The 19,398-nt window shown below is 42.2% G+C and overlaps 1 protein-coding gene across 1 annotated transcript; it reads left to right on the top strand.

Moving 5' to 3' along the window:
* The first annotated feature begins 1 nt into the window (after position 1).
* Positions 2-13,922, top strand: SNRPC (small nuclear ribonucleoprotein polypeptide C). Its single transcript, XM_075195764.1, has 6 exons — positions 2-141; positions 295-337; positions 629-737; positions 3,600-3,689; positions 3,845-3,946; positions 13,302-13,922. The coding sequence occupies exons 1-6, from the start codon at positions 2-4 to the stop codon at positions 13,424-13,426; spliced, it is 609 nt and encodes a 202-aa protein (XP_075051865.1). The 3' UTR covers positions 13,427-13,922.
* Positions 13,923-19,398: the final 5,476 nt, after the last annotated feature.

Below are 19,398 nucleotides of genomic sequence, written 5' to 3'. Positions count from 1 at the left end.
TATGCCCTTAACTAAGATGGAGGTCTGCAGTTTAAGACCTCAGCGTGACGCAATATCCTGTCGACTACAACACCGGCGGGTTAGTACGGGTATCGCTTCCGGTTGTGACAAAGGTGGTTCCGTCAGCTTCACCATGCCTAAGTAAGTGTTTCGTTTGCAGCTAAGAGATGATTAATTATCGCATAATTGTTTATAGATGCTTTTTTTTTCCGCAGTATAGCACATATATTACGTGAATACTATATTGCTTTTCAGGTTGTAATACGTATGTTTTTTTTTTTGTTTTATTTACAGGTTTTATTGTGATTATTGTGATACCTACCTCACTCATGATTCGGTAAGTTCACAGCGTTTTAATTTATTACACTTTGGTCGTTGTTTCTTCTCAATGAGTGCGTCTTTTCAAGTAGTAACCACTCGCGTTTTGTTTCTAAATAAACATCTGGTTGAAATACTTTAAAATTCATGTAATTAAATCATTGAGTAAATATTTGTAATCGATATCGTACAATTTATCATATATAGTTGTGTTTTTAGAAGGGTTTCTGTATTCTAAATACATTAAAAAGTTTACATATTTAAATGTGAAGTACATATTGTATTAAACCATACTGTATTGCTTTTCTAGCCATCAGTCCGCAAGACTCACTGTAGTGGAAGGAAGCATAAAGAAAATGTAAAAGATTACTATCAGAAATGGATGGAAGAGCAAGCTCAGAGTCTAATTGACAAGACAAGTAAGTTGTTGTTTGGGGTGTTTTATGTTTTTCTTTTGGTTTTTTTTTTGGGGGGGCGGCACAAACTTCTGTGCTGCCACTGCAGAATTTATAGTGATTACTGTCCTGCAATTGCTGTAAATACTATGGTGGCATATGACCACAGTTAGGCAATTCAGTGAGCCCTGGGTCACATGCAGTGATTAATTGCATGTCCTAGAAAATATACTCCTCACTTGTAGCTATATTATCTTCTCAATTGTCTTAAATATAATTGTCACTTCTTAAATTTGCTTTAATCCTTCCAATTATAAAGTTTTCCATTTGTTTGAATTCAAACTGAACTACGTTTTGTCTTATCATGAATGCTAAAACGTCTTCTCATTGTTTTATGTGTATTGATCGCAAACTAAGAAGTGGAAGCCCAAACTTCTTCATTATTGCCATAGAGTAGGGGAGTGTTGTGTTGAGATGGAAGAGACAATAAAACCCTCAGGTCCACGTGGTCAAACAGCCATCTGCTCCACATGATGTATATTCTATTGCTGCAGCTGGTTGACAGGCATTGGAATGGTTAAACTGTTTAATTGCATCTATATTTGTGATACATTGCAATAGTGGGTCTGTAGAACTTTAGGTGCAGAACTAGTGCACCTGTATTTGGTTAAAAAAAAAAAGGCAGTATATATCTCGATCACACAGTAATGGGAAGGAATCTGCACATTTGGCTCATATCCTCATGTAGGGCTTAGCAGCAAGTTTTCCACTTTTTGACCAATCAATGTTAGTGTTGACTGGTGGTGTGAACAAATTAATATGCCTGTGCAGTCTGCTTAAGGAAGTCATGTATTGTAGTTGGAAGATGGAAGCAATAGGATTTGGTGGATAGAGCTGAATTAAATTCAACTCCATAGGCAATTTAGTTTTTCTTTGCACTGCCCCTATTTGCAGATAACTCATTTGTGTAGGTTTTATTAATAAAGAACTGATTTATTTTGCTATATGGCTCAGCCACCTATTAGGAACATTTTAAATGAAAAAAAAAAACTGCAGGTGACCCAGCCCAAGGTAGCCTACTATGAGACTAGCCTGGAGGCCACATGTGTTTCTGCCCTCCATTTCAGCCACCCTTGTTGAGAAGTAGTCAGCCTTATTAAGGGACTTGATTGCTTTGAGATAAAGGCACCTTGAGAAGAACCTTATTAGTGTGTGTAAATAAGGCCAGGGCAAAACAATCACCTGTCATCATGGTGAACAAGGATTATGATAACCAAAGCATGCTTCCCTTTCAACTACCCTCACTCTGGCTTCCCATGATCACACACTGTACCAGCTGCTCATCATTTACAGGTAAGATGCTTGCCATGCAATTGCAAACTCACACGTCTGCCAGAAACTCAATTGACTTCGTAAGAGTTTGTGTGTAGAAGTGTGGCTCTGTTCACAATAATTACATAATGTGTTTGCAATGGCATGCCATAGATGAGATCTGTGATTGAACAATCCTGGCTGATGTACAAGCTGCCATAGAATGTGTGTGGAGTGGATGCAGGGGGTGGGGTGGGGTGGGTCACAGTCTGGTGTATGGATGTTATTGGGGTAAGAGTCACAGGCATAGATGGTATTTTTTCTGGGGGGGGGGGGGCAAAGGCTGGTCTAGTAGTGCATTTGTTGAGCTTGGCTATACAAAAAAGGGGGGAAAATATGGATCTTGTAAGAGGCAGTAAACTGTGAACTTGTGTTTGGTTTTTTTTAAATAGCAGGGCTGTGGTCAGAATGTCGACAGTCAAAATGTCGACCTAAATAAACAGTAATGAAATGGCAGTACATGTTTCAAAAGAAAAAAAAAACCCTATGTGCTCCCCTCCCAAACAGCTTAACCAACCCTAGTGCTGCCAGCCTAGGTGGGTACTGGAAAAATTTGAATGGACAAAAAGAGTGGGGTCCCCATTCCCAGATTTTTACTATTTCCAGCAATAGGCTTTGCCACTGATTGTTGTTGTTTTGATTGTTTACGATGTTGACATTTTGAATATTGACGTTACAACCATGTAGACATTGTGTCAAGTGTGTACATACTTTACATGTTGACATTATGCGTGTCAACACTTTCATCATTTATTTATATAGCGCCAGCAAATTCCGTAGTGCTTTACAATTGGGAAAAAACATTAATAAAACAATACTGGATAGTACATACATACAGACAGAGCGGTAAGAGAACCCTGCTCGCAAGCTTATAATTAAATGTGTAAACATTTTATTAGTCAACATTTTAACAGTGCAGACATTATTCTTGTCGAAATCCCACCCTACCAGTTGGAAGAGGTGTTCAGAATGGTTCATCTGATATTTCAAAAATTGTATGTTCAGTTTTTCACTACTTAACTTGGTGATTTGCCAGTGGCAGCTATATTAACTCATTTTGTTATGCTGTACTCACTTTTGCTGGCAGCTGTATCTTCTGGAGGAGTGTAGGAAGATATAGAAAAGTTTTGGGTTTTTTTTCTCACCATCGTTTTAAATGTTTGTTCTTTTCCAGTTTATCTTTACAATGACAAGAGCACAAAACTTGTTACTGCTTGTCTGCACAATTTGTGGTGTTTTTTGTTTGTGCCTAGACCACTTTTATCTTGGTACTGCTTTGAAGCAGAACTCCCCATATAGTCTCTATCTTGAAGTACTTATCCATGAACTTAATCTGCACAAAGTAGGAGTAAGATGTAACTGTACTTCTATTTACAATCCTGCAGCTTTGTTAATAGTCCATTTTACTTGTTCCTAATTAACCTGTTTTTTTTTTTTATTTTCCAAATTGGATATTTTATTGGCACATAAAGCTAAAAAAAAACAACAATATTAACATAAATTATTGTCTTTTAGCGGCTGCATTTCAGCAAGGAAAGATACCACCAACGCCTTTTGCGGCTCCGCCAGCTGGAAGTGCCATGATTCCACCACCACCCAGCCTAGGTAGGCATTTCATTTTCTGGCCTTTGGGAACTAGCACGTCAATTTATTGTATAGTTATAAATATAGGAATATATTGCATTTTATTTTGGGTCATTTCCTTTTAGGAAATCATTGTAACCTTTAAAGCACAAAATTATTTTCCATGTTATCTGTAGGTGGCCCGCCCCGTCCTGGTATGATGCCTGCACCACCAATGGCTGGCCCCCCAATGATGCCAATGATGGGACCTCCACCAGGAATGATGCCAGTAGGGCATGGTGAGCTGATAATGTTTTCTCACTGTTTGTTTTTACTCCCTATTGGTACCTGCAAATCTGCCAGTAGTTTAATATATTGTGGTACTGGACAGAATAATAAAAGCATAAAAAAACTTCAACAGGGGGTAGCTGTTCACTATACAACACGGAATGCATGAGTAAGCCCAAAGATGGAGGTTATAATGCCCAGATCTCCTCCATTCTGGCTTCAGTATGCTCAGGAAGTACCCTTATTTGTTGTGGTAGCTTATTTACATATGGTATGCATTGTTGTACTACCTATATTCCTACACATTTTATGTATTTTATTCAAACTAGCAAAAAAACCATTGTTTTCAAGTGCAGGTTGTATTATGAAAACATATGTGCAGAACCCTGTTTCTTGGTGGTGTTTAGAAAACAAAAAATGTTTTCCTTTTAGTTTACTTTCTTGCATTTTCAATTAAAAAATAAAAAAACAAAATACACACACCTGTAGTGAGCAGAAAGGAATTAGTTATAAGGATTAACCCATAACATAATTGTGGGGAATACAACCTAATCATAACTGCAGTGTAAATATGGTATATCAACTTTAATCCATTAATAAATTGAGCTACTAAGGTGTAAAATGTTAAGTGAGAGGGTCTGGTGTGTTTACTTGGTGGCCCTACCTATCTCTATGTAAAAAGCTAACTGCACCACTTTCAGGGAAAGTTGAGCAGCTTCAAAGGCCCATGTGGTGAGCTACATCCTGACATAGGAGAGAGACTCTAGGGAGCTATTCACAGCTTCTGGCCTTACACAAGAATGATGGCTTGCTGTATCTTGTATAGACAAATGTAATTCAGTTTCCAAAATGCAACTTACAATCAATATAATTAGTGATCAACCCCATATTCATAAATGGCATGAAGGAGGGCAGCCTGTACATCAAATAAAGCTGCCTGCCATGCAGAGAAGTTGAGGAAATCTGTTTCCGCTCAGCGGTTACACTGGACCTATGCTGTTTGGTATCTATAAATTCGTAAAATTATGTTGAATTTATTAATGATAAATTTGGGTCTGTGTGACACTCCACAGGAAAGTTAGATCACATAGTAGAATTGGGTATTAAATACAGGAACATGCAAATCATGGTCGTAAATCGTATCGCAGACCACAACCCCGTGAAGGTGTCTTCAAAAAGTGTAGACCAGTTATGAGAAATTGTCAGTCTTTTGGGAAATCAATCGTCATTGATAAGCTGTCCATGTTCAAGCCAATGTACCTTGGTGCAAAATATACCACTTGTCTGTCTGTAAGAAATACTCTGAATTTAATCCATTTTGTTTGTAAAACTGTTCTGCTTATGTATGTCATGTCGTGGTTTTTTTTTTTTTGGGGGGGGGGCGTTGTATAACCTGTAAGCATTGTACTTTGTATATATTAAATCTAAAATTTAATAGTAATTTATTCCTAACAAAATAGAGTTGATATATTGACACTGTGAATATAGGATAAGATAATAAATCAGGGAGTGGCTATTCTTGACAACACCTTTTTGCTCATTTCGGGGTATATCTTTACTACAGCAAGAGATATTTGCAAACTAATGGCGTTTTCTGGAAATGGTTTCTGCGGAGATTTTTTTTTTTTTTTATAAATTGTGTGGGTACTGCATAAACAGATTACGTATATTGATGTTGGAATGTCACCACTGCAAAAATAGGCTGAGCACAGGGTTAAGAAAAGCCTATGAGGTTAAACTCACTTCTCTCAGTACTTGCAGCTCTATCCAATCAGATGTCTCTTTCCGCTGGGCCTCCAGATAGGATGCAGGGTTATATGTTGCCTTCTTTGAGATTCAGTAGAAATCCCTGGTCTAATTTTTTCTTTCATCCAATCTGAGGGACACTGGTAGCAGTGTCCTACCATGGCTTGTATGCGGGGAGTTTGAAGTTGGCACTTGGCTAGTTAACTTGTTTAATGTATCAATCCTGACAGACTTTTCCCTACTGCAACCCCCTGTAACTCCCCAGTTTAGATTTAGTCCCCAAGGGAGTTGGGCTTACTCTTTGTGCTTTAATTTACTTTTTTATTACTTTTATTTTTTTAGGGAAGTATTTTTACTTTTGCATTTTCTTAATCTGAGGAGTGTGCTCTAGAGAGAGTGCACTCCTATTAGGCAGCAGCACTACTCTGTCTTCTGAGAGCTGGACGGCTTTCACTGACAGCGCTGGCAGTGTTTGAAAGTGCTGATAGGCGCTGTCACACTGTCAGCCTCCCGACGTGCCAGCACTGCCTTCACAGGCATAGAGCGCTGGTACTCTGAGCGATGGCAGGCGCCATCTTGCTGGGGCATATCAAGTTCCTCCTTCAGAGAAAGGGGGGGGGGGGGGAATCTTGTTTTTAAGCTGCAGGATCTTATATAGAGGAGAAAGGAGGATATAAAATGCGGTGACCTGTTATAATAAAAAGAAAAACAGCCACGGATTCCAGGAGCAGGAAATGGGGGGCGGTGCTAAGGCATATATTAATAATAATATTATTACCATTTATTTATATAGCGCCACTAATTCTGCAGCGCTGTACATAGAACTTGCTCACATCAGTCCCTGCCGCATTGGGGCTTAATTTGTTAGCAACCAATTAACCTACTAGTATGTTTCTGGAGTGTTGGAGGAAACCAGAGCACCCGGAGGAATCCTACGCAAACACACATACAAACTCGACACAGATAAGGCCATGGTTGGGAATTAAACTCATGACCCCCAGTGTTGTAAGGCAGAAGTGCTAACCACTAAGCCACCGTGCTGCCCATATATAGGGCTACTCCACCTCTAACAAGAGAATTACCTCCGAAGACAGCAGATTCTCCTCAGCCTGACATCAGGGGACACTGCTGACTGACTCCTCCCCTGCATATCGTGGTTAGCTGGAAGGCTAAGTACCATTATTATATACCTTTCTATTCATATTAGATAGAGGGATATTTTAGTCAATGTGTGCAAGTAGTTTTAAAAACACTTTTTGTATTCTACTTAGCCAACTTATACCCTATCATGTTGCTTGTTACAAGATACGTCTTTTATGGTTATAATTGCTATATTTGTTTTTACTTCAAGCTATATCTTGGGTGACTGAATTTCTATCGCTTCAGTATGTTTTCCTAAGGGGAAAGCACCGCTTACAAAATATTTCACATGTTCAAAATGTAAGATTAAGTTGCCAATTCATCATCACCAGCGCCACTGATTCCGCAGCGCTGTACAGAGAACTCATTCTCATCGGTCCCTTCCCCATTGGAGCTTACAGTCTAAATTCCCTAACACACACACACACACACACACACACACACACACACACACACACACACACACACAGAAAGAGAGAGAGACTAGGGTCAATTTTGATAGCCGCCAATTAATCTACCAGTATGTTTTTGGAGTGTGGGAAGAAACCGGAGCACCCGGAGGAAACCCACGCAAACACGGGGAGAACATAAAAACTCCCCACAGATAAGGCCATGGTCGGGAATTGAACTCATGACCCCAGCACTGTGAGGCAGAAGTGCTAACCACTTAGCCACCGTGCTGCCAATTGGACAAAAGGACCCGGGGACACTTTGTACTGACTGTGATGCGGGGACACACACTATGCAGGCGCAGTCTAATGTACTACCACTACAGGAGGAACCGCAATGGGCATCTTCTCTGACGCAGTCGGTTACTACACTGGTCCAACTACTTACTAAGCCTAAGGGGTTAACAGCAGTTTCTGCTGTTCTTCCCGCCGCTTCAGTAGAATTTTCCCTCCCTGTGACAGTTGAGATGCCAGTGACTGCCAGGACATCTGAAGTGGCTTTGGCAGGTCCATCATCCTTCGCTCACGAACCCAGGCCCTACCTCTGGAGAACCAGCTTGGTCCTCATACTCGGTCAGACGCCTGGATAGATTAAACAGTTTTCTAGAAGCTCCAAGATCTGGACTTTCTAGAAATAAGAGGCTTCAGTCTACAAATCCTCTTCTATCCCTCTCTGATTCTGAGAGGTCCTCAGAAGAGAAGGGCAGACCTATTTTTGACTCATTCTGCGCAGGTCACGGACCCGGAAGAATCCCCTAGATATCAGGGCATTGACCACCGAGTCTTGGCAGTAAGGTAAGCCCAGGACCTTATGGATTTGATTGAACCCAAATATTTGGATCAGGATCTTTTCCAAAAAAATTAGAAGATGCGCTATCAGTCTTCCACCGTCGATGGAATGAACAGACATCGCAGAAGAAGCTTGAAAACAACCAGACCGGAAGTTTACTATTCCAAGGAGATTCCTTACCCTGTACCTGTTACAGGAAGAGCATCTGGCCCGCTTGGAACAGAGCCCATTGGTTGACACTCCGGTTGCTCGTTTAGCTTGTCACACTATGCTTCCGGTGCCGGAGGGCCAGCAGTCCTGCAGGATGCCACTGATTGCAAAGTCAAGGGTCATTTAAAATCAATTTATATACTGGCTTGCGCCTCTTTCAGACCCGTGTTTTCATCAGCTTGGGTTGCCAGAGTGCTGGAAGCATGGACAGAACAGTTGGTCCGAGGGACTGCTGGATTCAGAATTGCTTCCCCTTGCCTTCCATCTAAAGGAAGCTTCTGGATACTTATGAGATGACCCAAAATGCAGCCTCTATTTTGTCCTCCATATCGGCTTTGGTGGTGGCTGCCAGAAGGACCCTATGGCTGAGGTCCTGGGACGCAGATACAGAATCTAAAAAAATAGCTTGAAACGTTTACCCCATTCAGGCACAGTGTTTGGGCCCAAATTGGACAATATTATTTGCCAGGCCACGTGTGGCAAAAGTACTTTTCTGCCAGTAAATATTCCTAAGGCAAAACCTCCTCGATTTGGTTCTTTTAGGCAGCCCTTTCGGGAAGGCTCCTTTGCTAGGGGTCAGACGAGTAGAGGTGGACCGACTGGTAGCAGGGGACACTCTTATAGAGGTAGGTCCTCCCTCTCTACGAGATGGTCGTCCGCAAAAGTTACGTAAAAACAGCATCCTGACTGTCGTCCACCCCTTCTTGCGGCAGCAGGAGTGAGGGGGGCGATTGTCTGTTCAGAGAACAGTGGATAGAGTCCCTCCCAAGACCTTTGGATACGCAGGATCATGACGACAGGGTATATGATGGAATTGTCGGGTCCAGCCCCTCGTCGGTTCTTTGCAACATCTTTACCCTGCGATCCAGAAAGGAAACGGGCAATGCTGCTCTGTGTTGCTTCTCTTCTTTTTGCAGGAATCTTTTGTGCGGTACCAGACAAACAGAAAAGACGGGTTCTATTCAAACCTGTTTCTGGTCCTGAAGCCGGATGGATCATTTCGACCCATTTTAAACTTCAAAATGTTAAATCTACACATAAGGATGCACCAGTTTTGCATGGAGTCTCTCCGATCAGTAATCAATGGACTGGAGGCAGACGAATTTTTAGCGTCCGTAGTTATCAAGGACGCTTACCTTCATGTCCCCATTTGGAAGGGAGATCAGTCGCTTCTCAGATGTACGGTAGGATTAGCTCCCTATCAATTTCAGGCACTCCCCTTCGGCCTTTCCACAGCGCCCATAGTGTTCACAAAAATCAATCATGTCAGTGACGGCGGCATGTCTTCGTCCAGAGGGGTCACAATAATACCCTACTTAGATGAACCTCCTCATCAAGGCTGCATCGGCGAATCTATTGCAGCATCGTCTGATGCTTACCATCAGGATCCTGGAGCACCATGGATTGTTAATAAATTTAAATCTAAAGAAATCGCAATTGATTCCCTACCAGCGGATGACCTTCCTGGGGCTCATCATGAACATCAGAGAGCAAAAGGTGTTTCTCCCGGAGGACAAGGCCAGGTCATTACGGGAAGTAACTACACAGGTCCTGGTCACTCAGTCCAACCATTCACTTATACATGCATCCCCTAGGGAAGATGGTGTCGACCTTCAAGGCAATTCCTTAGTCTGTTCCATTCCCACTGCTTCCAGAGATACCTCTTGACGAAGTGGTCAGGTTCCCATCTGCATTTGGAACGCCAGAAGATCCGCATGTCTTCCAAAGTGAGGGTGTCTCTACAGTGGTGGCTGGTTGAGAATCACCTGGCGGTAGGCAGGTCCTTTTGTCCCGTGGTCCTGGATAATGGTAACCACAGACACAAGCCTAAGGGTTTGTGGCCCTTCACTTATGGCTGCAAGTCCTTTTGGTTGACTCTGGAGTCTTCCCTGTCGATCAACATTCTGGAGTTGAAGCTAATGGCTCTTTCGGGCGCCCAGAACATGCATCAGGGTTTTCCGGTCAGGTTACAATCCGACAATGCCACAGCAGTGGCTTATGTCAACAGGAATGGCGGAACCAGAAGTGCAGGAGCAATAACAATGGCAGCACAGATCTTTGCCTGGGTGGAACAGAATGTTCCCATCATCACCACCATTAATATAGCGCCACTAATTTCGCAGCGGTGTTCATCCCAGGCATTCAGAACCGGGAGGCAGATTATCTAAGCAGTGATGCTGGGGGAGTTTTCACTCCATCAAGAGGTCTTCCAGTCATTGATCCTGAGATGGAGTCTCCTAGATATGGGCGTCGAGGCACAACAGGAAGGTCCCAAGATTCTGCACAAGGGCAAGGGAGCCCCTGGCAGTAGCCGTCAACGTCATGACAATGTCCTGGCACTTCCGGTTGGGATGTCTGGTGTCCGAGCGGTCCCGCTCTTAGGGGGGCTGCTTTAGAACGTCCCCATGGCAGCAATGTCACCCAGATAGGATGAAGGAGAAAAGAGGATTTTTATACTTATGATAAATCCATTTCTCTGATTCCATCTGGGGAAACTATGTTCCCTCCCTTCTGCTGTATGTTCTTTGGCCTATCTTCCTTGGGGCTTTATGATTAAACTGAGGAGCTAAAGGGGGTTCCAGAGGGGAAGGGTCTGTCAGCATTGATACATTAAAAAAGTTAAGTGCCACCTCCACGCTCCCCTCATACAACCCATGGTAGCAGTGTCCCCCAGATCGGATGAAAGAGAAACAATATTATCATAAGTAGAAAAATCCTCTTTTTCAATCTGTTTCTTTCCCTGCTCTCTGCCTGTATACCATGGCAAGGTGTCAATTAAAATAAAAATTTATATGTAAACTTCCCAGACTGTTATACCTTTTTCAAACCTTACCTATCCGAATTCCCCCCTATGTATTTAAATTCCTCCAATTTGAGTCTTCTAAATTTATTTGGGCAGGTAGACGCCCACAAGTACGACTCGGGGGTCCTTCAGAGATCCTCACGGGGTGGTGGTCTAGGTATACCTAATTTTAAAAAATACTATCGGCCCAAATCGCTCAATGTGTCCTATGGAACGGTCCTGTTTTTGCTAGGGTCTGGGTAACACTAGAGGCGGAAAGTCTGGGGATGCTCACTCCTGCCTCCCTTTTGTGGATTCCAAGGGCCCGTCGCCCCAAAAAAGCTTTGTCTCATCCCATAATCTCCCACTCTCTGGCTATATGGGACTCATCCATCAGGCTCTATGGTCTCTCTCCGCAGCCATCACCAATTATCCCCCTCTTTAATAACCCTGATTTCCCTCCTGGTCTACACCATTCCGCATTCCTTCCATGGCATTCCCGAAGGATACGTTTCATAAACGACATAACCCGATATAACATTTCCCCAATTTACGGATATTCAAACTAAATTGGGCTTGCCCACACGGATATTTTATCAATTCCTGCAAATTCGCAATTTTCACTCCCTCTCCAAACCACGTCTGTCTTCTCGACATCTCACAACAATTGAAACACTGTGTCTGCGCCAGGCATCGACGTCAGGTCTTATTTCTATTATCTATTCTGAACTAACTGCTCCCTCCACTCCTCCTCGAGACCCTCGTGAGATGTCATGGGAACATGACCTGGGCTCTCCTCTTGATGATGAGGAGTGGTCGGAAATTCGGGACAATGCTGCCTCCAGCTCAATCTGCGTCCGAATAAAGGAAAATGTTTACAAACTTCTTTACCGGTGGTACTATGTCCCTACCCGACTACAAAAGATACTGCCTGATTCCTCTGACAGATGTTGGCATCTATGCTCTGGCGCGGGCTCTTTCTTACATATATGGTGGGACTGCCCGAAACTGATTCCCTTCTGGCGCGAAATTAAAGCGTTGATAGAAATGTTAATTCAACCCCCCTTACCATTCGACCCCAAATTTTTCTTTCTACCCCTCAGGTTCCCCACGGCCACTAGACACCAAAATAAACTTGCTTGTCACATTATTTCAGCGGCCACATGCCAAATCGCCATAGATTGGAAGCAGGCTGCCCCCCCCCCCCCCCCCCCCCCCTTCATTCTCCGCTGTAACTAATAGGATTTGGCATACGTATAGAATAAATTACTAGCAGCATACGAAACACGGCCAAATCTTTTAACAAGGTTTGGGATCCCTGGATGTCTCACTTCCAGTACCGCTCCCCCTTTACCTAATCATACCTCCAACCCTTACGTAACCCTTTCCCCTCCCATCTCATTGCCTCTGGCTCAAAAGGGACTTCCCACGCACCTCCCCTTCTCCCCCTCCACCTCTCATCTTCTCATTCATCTTCCTCTTTCTCTTCCTTCTCCTTTTCTTTTCTTTCTTCTCTTTTAAATATAAAAATGACGGTCCTTATTTCATAGAATGTGTGCTATTTTATCTCTGAAGCACGGAGACATCTACTTCACTATTCAATGTACTGAATATATTTTGTTTGATGTAACATGTATCCCTTTGCATTGATAACTCTTTTTTTGACCATTAATAAACACTTGTTTAAAAAAAAAAAATTATATGTAAAAATGCTAAGAGTTTAGACAAATTACTTAAAATGTACAAGCACTGTCCCTTACAAAGCAACGGTATTGTTCTGGATAGGTAGCAAGACTAGTGGATTGCAACATCAACCAAAGTCTCCAGCGGCCAAATGTGACGTTTCTAGCACTTTTTTGTAAGCTTTGTCACAAATGCTGCTTGATTATATAGTATCGGCACTAGTGATATAGTAAAGTTTAGGTGAGTTTCAGTTTTGTGTAGGGGTTCATAAAAGAAACTAATAAAATTATTTCTAGCATGGGTTCTCATTTAAAAAAATAAAAATAAATAACAGACGGAATTCCTCTTTTTGCTATATATTATACTATATAAGAAGTTTAAGTTAAACATATGCTAATTGTATCTACAGCTATTTCTTCTTGTGACTTCTGACCTCTTATATACAAAGACAAAGTGTATAGAAATAGCCTTTGGTGCTTTTATTTAAGACATGTGAAATGCAAGCATTGACACCCTGTTTATATACTTTTGCTTACATATTTGAGTAACCCTTTTCTTCCTAATAGGTCCTGGTATGAGACCACCTATGGGAGCTCACATGCAGATGATGCCCGGCCCTCCAATGATGCGCCCACCCTCCCGTCCAATGATGCTCCAGTCTCGGCCCGGCATGGCACGCCCTGACCGATAAGCATTTTGTTCAGCATTCTCTACCCTAACAATTCAAGCCCAGTGATGTATGTTATGTCAGAAAACTGTTTGGCCATTATATTCCTAACTTTGGTGTAGTAAAGCAGGTGCAGATATTGCCAAATGTGTATGTATAAGTTTATGCATAACTAGACTACTCCTATTAAAATACATATGCTGTTGTAGGATGAAATGTTTCTCAGTATTGACGTCCGCTCTTCCCAAGTACTAAGTTGTTACACTCCCCCTTTTTTCTTTGTCCTCTGTTCCTTATATCTGAATTCAGTACAACTACTCTTAAAGTGTATGCAAGTACCTTCCTATTTGGGGCAGGTGTCCACATCAGCATAAAACGTATTTTACAAAGTGCATCCGTAACAATTTGGCTGCCTTTCTACACCAATAGCTGGGATTTTTTTTTTTTTTCCTAGTTAAAGTTCCAAAACTTTATTAAATTTTGAAGTGCTTCAATTTTAAATTAAAGATTTTGTGTAATACTTTTTGGACTGCTTTTCTTTTCCTAATACATAAAGGTAAAAACACCACGACAGCCTGTTTGTTTATGTCTATACCTTGGTCATTCCATGTCAAGTAATCCAATGCTATTTACCTTTTTACTTTTATTCTCTGCACACATTTAATACAATAAGGGACTTGAATCTAAATTTAAAATGTTTTATCTCGTGTAGTGTTCAATTTATAATGGTTTGAAGATATAAAAGAATCTGCAAATACACTGTTCAGCTATAAAAGCCACCTGCCTAATACTCTGTAGGTCGTCTATGTGCTGCCAAAACGCTCAAGGTATCCTGTGGCATCGGGCACAAAGACGTTAGCAGCAGATCCTTTAAGTCCTGAAAAGTTGTGGGCGGCTCCATGGCTCTGGCTTGGTTTTTTTTCTAGCACATCCCACCCATGGTCAATCTGTTTGAGATCTCTGTAATTTGGAGGCCAAGTTGTCTGTCATGCTCATCAAACCATTCCTGGAGAATTTGTGTGTGGCAGGGCGCATTATCCTGTTGAAAGAGGCCATTGCCATCAGGAAATACCATTGCCATGAAAAAGGGGGTATACTCAGGGCCGGATTAACCCGAGGTCTAACTGGGCTATAGCCCAGGGGCCTCGGGCATCCAGGGGGCCCTTCAAACTCCTCAGCAGCATTATTGATGGGGCGGGGGCGCCCCCGGCCCGATCGATGCTGCTGAGTACTGTCAGTGCAGTCCTCCGTCCCGGCGCGCTGTAGTCTGCTTACTGAGGATATCTCGCGAGAGTTCATGAACTCTCGCGAGATCTCCTCAGTAAGGAGCTTACAGCGCGCCGGGACGGAGGACTGCACTGACAGGTAAGTGCTTGGGGGGGTCCTCGCGGGGGGTGGGGGGCGGCAGACGGCTCACATTGGGGGGCCTCGCGGGGAATGGAGGGCCCCTTAGCCCAGGGGCCTCCATTCCCTTAATCCGGCCCTGGGTATACTTGACCAGCAACAACGTTTAGATAGGTGGTATGTGTTTAAGTAACATCCACATGAATTACAGGATTGAAGGTTTTCCAGCAGAACATTGCCCACAGTATCACACTGGCTTGTCCTTTCTTTTTTTTTCTTTTTTTTCTTTTTTTTTTTTCTCCCCCAGGTAAACGACATGCACGCACCCTGTCATCCACATGATGTGAAGAGAAAAAAGTGATTCATTGAACCAATCCACCTTCTTCCATTACACCCTGTTCCCATTCTGAAGTTCACGTGCCAATTGTAGGCGTCTTCAGCAGTGTGTACTCTTTCTAAGTACACACTGAAGGGTGGGCAGCTTAGGCAGTGCAAAGTGAGTTGGTACATGGGTCTCCAAATTCCCTTTTTTTTTTCTCCCAGTGTGTAAAGGGACTTTCTGATGTGTCTATTTCTATGTTGTCGTGAAAATAATCCTCCACCATCCTTTGGAAGTTGATAGTACGATCAGGTGGATGTTACATTTTTTGGTCAATTCTTTTAGACCAGACCAGATGTCAAAATGTTGTGCTGAGTCATCTGCATCATCCTGTGTTCTAGACTGAAAAGAGGAGCCATACTGGAGCTTTGGTTCCTGAAATATTTGCCGAGGGGAACCTGCAGTAAGCCATATCATGAGGAAAACACAAAATAGAGCTAGTTTTAAACATTTTTCTGTTATTTCAACAAGCTTTGTTTAATATTGCTTACTTAATTGTAGGTCATAAACACATGAAATGTGGATTAGTGAAGACATCGTATGGGATTTGGGGTATTTGATGTGGCATTGCTGCCAAGATTTGCCTGTTTTAGATGTTCTCTTGGCAATTTTAGAATTTTCAAATGCAATTTGTGTATCTATTACTCATAATTTTGTAAGATAAGAGTTTAAAATTAATGCTATTCACAAATATGTTAGAGTGGAGCAAAGTTTGCATTTTTTGGGAACAATGTTGAAGTCTGAAAAATAAGGATCCTCGTTTCTATAGGTAGGTGGGATTTCTAGAAGTTGCTAAAATGTTCTTCTTCCTTGTAAGAACCTTGCAATTACATGCCTTGGGCGGTTGCTCCTCATTCTATGGGCACTTTGTTTTTGGACAGTTCTGTTTGTAGTGGAGCCATATAGTATATATACCTGGTGCCGGGACGGACGTGCTCTCTGCTGCCGCTCGTCAACGTCACTTCCGGCCCAACAGGAAGTGCTAGGCAACGGAGATGCTAAGCAGCGCTTCCTGTCTGCGGTCAGACCAGCTGACCTCAACTCCCACCAATGAGAGGTCTGGTGCCACTATTTAAACTAGACTCTGGCATCACTAGGGTGCCAAAGTATCTAGACCTATAGTTTGTCTCTTGGCTCCTCTGCTATTTACCTTTATCCTTACTGCCTGCATCTCCTGGATTCTGACCCTTGCCTGCTTTGACTACTCTCTCAGATTCTCCCTGGTTCCTGTTTTGATCTCCTGGTTCTGACCCTCGGCTCCCTGACTACTCTCCTGCCTGACTCCTCTGTACTTCGTTGACTGCACGGATTTGACCTCGGACTGTTCACTACGTTTGTTCACGTTACCTCGTTGGTAGCTACCTGGGAGAACCGCGACCGTCACGTCTCAGCGGCTAAGTTCAAAACTCCCTGCGGGGCTCCCTGGTGAAGACCTGGGGCGTGGTTAGACTCCGCGCCTCCTTGCGTAGCAGCGCTAATACCAGCAGGTAAGGCCTTCCAACTACCTTGCTCGTGACAGAATGTTGATTCAATCAGCACGAAAAGTCCATCAACTTGGGAACCTTTTATATCTTATATGTTCTGGGAAAGAAGTTGAGAGAGACTGTTGCTTGCTCCTACTCTGGATTTGTCCATTTTGCGTTATGCTTGTTTACCTAAATATTATTACATATCCCATTTGTATTGCTGTTACTAAGTAAACTGTTTACATGGTTACAATCAGCCATGTAGAATATGCAGCTTTGTAGGGAGAAGTTTCATGGATATGTAGAGAGACATCTGGTTAAACTTGGGTCTTATTATGTACTAGATGAGGTAGGGCCACTTTCTATATGTAAAGACAATGTAATATAGGGAAGCACCTGCGCATAAAACCACAAGCCGCCTCTTATTCCTTAAACACAAAATCCCCTTTTCTGTGTAACATAAGATACCACCATACAATACAAAAGGAATCAGATTGCGCTATTGGTGTATACAACAAACATACATAAATAGTAAACAACGATCAAAATCACAGTCCCATAAAATGTTCACTTCAAACAGTTAAATTTTCATGCTTGGATGATCCATCCTGATATTCTCCCAAATCCATTAGTGTAGGTTCTATGTAAAAAACATCCAGAGAGATATCTTAGTGTCACTTATATCTGGCAACTAACGGGTAAATTCTATGAATCCCCTATTAGCCAGTGAAATAATATATAGCATGCAGCATCACGTGAAAGAAATGCTCTGTTTCCCTTTTAGGATAAACACTTACTGCAGATGAATCATGTATTTGCTCTTATGTATCATAAAGTGGTCCACTTCCATTCCTTTAAAATCGAAATGCAATATAAAAGAAAAAATATACGTTCCCATGTGTAAAAACGTACATACATTTATTTAAACAATTGGCATCAGCCGCAATGCAACAGATAAAACTTAAAATCAGGACCGCTTGAGAAGGGTGGACTCTTACACCCACTCAGGAAATAGCAGGCATGTAGTTTAGATGTAAAATGTCAGATTACCGGACCGCCGGCTGTTTCAACCACAAGTCCCGCTACCGCTGGATGGAAGGGAGTTCCTTCTCGATTTTTACTGACGTCACCTCCTCCTTTCCGACGCGTTTCAAATGTCAAATCTTTATCAAGGCATAGTTGGTGAACATCCGGACGGACAGTCTTAAATGGTGCGCTCATAATTGACAGAGCATGAACTGAATCAGTATACAATACATCAATCGAATACATTTACATATATTCCCTCATAAAACACCTAATAATAACCCAGGACCTTTTCAAAATGCATGAGTTGTCTAAAATTATACAAACATAATGTTTAAATACCATGAAGTCTGAAACCTCCCTGTGCATATTTTCTTCAGGCATTTAAAAGAGATACATCCCAAAATTGAAGGAAAATAGATAAATTCTGTCATGGATTAATTTTTTCTTTCATTCTTCAAAGAACCATTTTATTTCCAAATCCTTGTTCAAACCCCTAGGGATTAAAGTGCCCATAGAATAAATCGTTTTATCTCATATTTTGCTAATTCTACTTTGGAGTTTTTCTTTCTCCAATCCCCAATCACTTTTTTTATTCCACAAAAAAAAAACTTAATAGCTGTAACATCACAATTATGCACCTCTTTAAAATGGGTGGACAGGGAGTGTTGCTCATATCCCTTCCTAATATTTCTGAAATGTTCACTCCACCTATCTTTTAATTTTCTCCCTGTCCTTCCTATATATTGGGTTCCACAGATGCACTCTACCAAATATACACAATTTTTGGTGTTACATGTTATCATATCCTCAATTTTATGCATATATCCATTGGAATAAGATTGAACTTCTGTGATTTTAGTAGAGTGACACCTGGTATTTTTACAAGTTAGGCAAGATCCACACCTAAAGAATCCCTCAGGGGTTGGCCTCTGCCAACCCCTGAGGCTCTTCTGGTACAACAGCAATTTCACATTTAAAGGGGTCTACAATCCAACTGACAGCATGTGAATCGGCAGCATTACCCCCAGGAACTTCATTTTTACCCCATTTGGGGTAATTTACCCCTGTTCCCTGACCACTGAACTAGAGTCCTTAGTGTTCAGTTTAAGCTGATACTAGGTTGGCCACTAGATGGAGTTTAGATATAAACTTTTTCATATATTAAACAACAATGCTGAAGGCATAACAAGGGAGATGAGGATGTTGAGTAGAAACTGTTGGAGGAGGCCTGAGATGTGGAGGAGCCTCAAAGGGAGGAGGAAACAGGTCATTTGGTAGAATGCACTCCTTCAATTCTATCACGATCTTCACCAATCAAATGCACAACTTCAAAACACTACACAGGAGATGAGCACTACCGTCACCCGTATTGAGCAAAAATTGGACACTTCCCTCACCACAAAGAATTCCATGATCACAGGCATCTGCAATATACTTTCCTGTCTCACTGACCTTGTTTCCCAATATGTAACTTCCAAATGTCACATGTTTCCTCTCCATTCCCGTTGGCACAGTACCTCCCTTATGTCAAATGTCCTAACTTATTCACACAAGACCCTCTGCCACATCATCAAACACCATTTTCTCCTGGTTATAGTCCCCACTTTTCCAATGCTGCCCCACTACCCTCTCCAACCCAAGTGCATTCTTTTGACCCAAACCCATTTTTGCAATTGCATAATTTAGCACTACCATTCACTTATTTACAAACCAAGTCAGTCCATCCCCAGCTCCCTCTGCCTACTCCCCAGGCCCCTCTGCCTACACCCCAGCCCATT

This window comes from Mixophyes fleayi, chromosome 2 (genome assembly GCF_038048845.1).
Source record: "Mixophyes fleayi isolate aMixFle1 chromosome 2, aMixFle1.hap1, whole genome shotgun sequence".
In the NCBI taxonomy this organism is placed as follows: domain Eukaryota; kingdom Metazoa; phylum Chordata; class Amphibia; order Anura; family Limnodynastidae; genus Mixophyes; species Mixophyes fleayi.
Note: the sequence above shows the minus strand (reverse complement) of the source record. Positions and strands in the feature narration are given on the sequence as shown.